The sequence below is a fragment of the Salvia miltiorrhiza genome, chromosome 5, assembly GCF_028751815.1.
Source record: "Salvia miltiorrhiza cultivar Shanhuang (shh) chromosome 5, IMPLAD_Smil_shh, whole genome shotgun sequence".
NCBI classification, from domain to species: domain Eukaryota; kingdom Viridiplantae; phylum Streptophyta; class Magnoliopsida; order Lamiales; family Lamiaceae; genus Salvia; species Salvia miltiorrhiza.
The window spans coordinates 42,974,763-42,977,848 of NC_080391.1; the positions used below are offsets into that span (position 1 = coordinate 42,974,763).

Sequence of the window (3,086 nt, forward strand, 5' to 3'; positions counted from 1 at the left end):
GCAGTAGCAAGTAGCCGATCTTGTGAGACAGGTGGAGCATCTTAAGATGGGCAAGATGGAAACTCCTTCCGTCCCCCAGCAGTACGTTGAGCCTTGTGGTATATGTGGAGATTTCAGCCATGGAGCTAATGAATGCCATAGAATGGGAGAGTTTACCCCGGAAGGACAAGCTGAGGTCTATGCGGCACAAGGATTTCAAGGCTACAATCAAGGGCCAAGCAGACCTTATGGGCAGACCATGAATCAAGGCCAACAACATGTCAATGGGGGATGGAGAAATCAGCCGAATGCTGGATGGGGAAATCAAAATCTCGGGGGGAATCAATACCGTCGACCACCCCAAATGGGATATCAACAGCAGCAACAATACTTCCCACCGCAGCCGAGCATTCCACAACAATACCCACAGCAATATCAACCGCCCCCAATGCAGCAAGGGAACTTTCAACCTCAACAATTGCAGAACGCGCAACAGTTTCAAAAGTAAGTTCCACAGCAGAGGCCAACATTGGAGGAGACTATGCAGTCCTTCATGGAGATCAGCAAGCAAAACATGGAGATGACTAAGCAAAATTTTGAGTCTCAATCCGCCACAATAAAAAGACTTGAGACTACCGTGGGGCAATTGTCGGGCACTTTGAACCAAATTCAACAGCAGCAGCAGCCCGGGAAATTTCATGACCAACCCCTGCAAACTCACCAGGCTCAAGCTGTCACTGTTCTTCGCAGCGGCAAAATGGTGGACAACAACGTGAAGGATCCGGAGCAGACCAGAAATTCAGAGCTGCCGAAGTCACCTCTGGAGAAGCCAGCTCTGCCGATTCCAGAGATGCCGAAGTCACCTCTGGCGAAGCTAGCTCTGCCGAGTCCAGAGATGCCGAAGTCACCTCTGGCGAAGTCAGCTCTGCAGAATTCCGCCGCACAAGGTTCAGTCCTGCCAAGTTCCACTCTGACGAGCCCTTATGAAGAAGAAGGACCAGAGCAGAAGAAAAAGGAAGGAGAGAAGGAAGATCAGCCAAAAGACAGAGTGATGGAAGAAGGAAAAGAGGCCAAACTACACAAATCCACTACACCTTATCGGCCACCAATTCCTTTTCCGGGCAGATTGCGGAATGAAAAGATGGATAAACAGTTCGCCGACTTCTACAACATGTTTGCCAAGGTAAACGTAAATCTGCCCCTCCTTGATGTGATCAGAAAAGTCCCGGCGTATGTGAAGTTTTTCAAGGAGTTAGTCTCCAACAAGCGGAAGTTCGAGGACAATGAGAAGGTTTTGGTCTCAGAAATTGCGAACTCGATCATACAGCAGCCTCTGCCACCAAAGCAACGCGACCCAAGTAGTTTCGTGATTAAAATTGCTTTAGGAAATGGTAAGGAAGCTACGGGAATGTTAGATTTGGGTGCTGGAATTAACCTTATGCCTTACTCTATTTTTAAACAATTAGAGTTAGGTGATTTGAAACCCACTCGCATGTGTCTACAACTCGCCGATAGGTCCGTTACATACCCCCGTGGGATCGTAGAGGATGTTTTGGTGAATGTTGGGGGCTTGATTATTCCCGTAGATTTTGTGGTTCTCGAGATTGGGGAGGTGCATGAAAATGGTGTCGAGCACACACTACTGTTAGGAAGACCGTTTATGGCAACCACTAACACCTTAATTGATGTTAAGGATGGAAATATTAAAATGACCGTGTTAGGGGAGTCAGTGTCTTTCTCTGTGCATGATAGTCGTGCTATGCCTTTTGCAAATTTTATCAACGAATGCTCCTTTATAGATCCTATTGATGGCTTAGTTGAGAAGGTATTTTTACAGGAGCAGGAGTGTGTGGAAGTCTGTGCTGGATCGGCAGACATGGAAGAGCTAGCTCGGGAAGCTGAAGAGTTCAGCTCTGCACTCGCCAGCTCTGCCCCCTTCAGCGATGCAACCTTTAGCTCTCCACTGCCCAGCGCTGCACCCTTCAGCCCAGCTCTGCCGAGCTCAGTGCTGCCCTGCCATACGGAGCTGCCCATTGATGAACAGATGAGAACCAAGAGGCCAGCGCTGGCACTGAAGGAACTCCAAGCCAATCTCAAGAACGTATTCTTAGAAGAGAAAAAGGAGAAGCCGAGGTTCAGATCGGTAGCGTTGTCCCTGAATAAAGAAGGTGTGCTGCCAAAGGACGTGTTTGACCCTGGTGCAACTCCTTCTAAGGAAAATTTCAGAGGAGACGGACATCGCATGACATCCGATTATGGGCAGATGAGTACTCCGATGGTAGTGGAGTCTCACATTCTGCACGATCCTCATTGATGAATCAAAACTGAAGTCGGGCTGGAGACTCTAAATCTAGCGCTTGGTGGGAGGCAACCCACCGTTGGTTTGTTTTTAGTTTTTGTTTTTCTTTGTTTTCCGTTGTTGTTTTGTGTCTTTCCTAAGTTTCGGTTGCTTTGCGGATACTTTGATGTTTGGTGAGTATGTCTTGTTTTCAGCGCCGCTGCACTTTTCCGCGCTGCACCTTTCCACCGCTGCACTTCTCCACGCTGTACTTTTCCGCGCTGCACTTCTCCGCGCTGCTCTGCCAGCGCTGACCTAATTCAGCATGGCCACTTTCTACTCTGCAGCGCTGCAACTCTCCACTCTACCACAGACCGCGAATTCCCTTCTTCACCACCTCGCACGATGCTTCAGTTTCTCAATGCCGATAATCAGGGACGTATTCTCCACTCTTTTTATTTCTTTTGTGCCCTGAGGACATGGCATGCTTTAAGTGTGGGGGGTGTTTTATTGGGTGTTTTATTGTGCTTATGTTTTCAATTGGGCGAGATTAGTCTTTCTATGCTTAGTTTTTGGTCTCGAATCTTGCTAATTTTTATGAATTTGTGGAAGAGTAGATGGTTTTCGATGCGAATTTCGGGTTTGTGAACGAATGGTGGTTATTATTGTTTTACTGTTGATATGTGTTTCTTGTTTGTGCAAAGAATTGGAGTTTTGTTGCAACATGATTGTAAGTTAGTAAAACGTGATTTGTCCGGTAGATGCTAGAAGGAGTGTTGTCATTGTGATTACCTACGATCGTATCTTATTTGTGAAAATGTTGGACGAA

At 47.2% G+C, this 3,086-nt stretch overlaps 1 protein-coding gene across 1 annotated transcript; it reads left to right on the forward strand.

Annotated features, from left to right (window-relative positions):
- The first annotated feature begins 520 nt into the window (after nt 1-520).
- Nucleotides 521-2,293, forward strand: LOC131025958 (uncharacterized). The gene is made up of 2 exons (XM_057955737.1): nt 521-1,162; nt 1,247-2,293. The coding sequence occupies exons 1-2, from the start codon at nt 521-523 to the stop codon at nt 2,291-2,293; spliced, it is 1,689 nt and encodes a 562-aa protein (XP_057811720.1).
- The last annotated feature ends 793 nt before the right edge of the window (nt 2,294-3,086 follow it).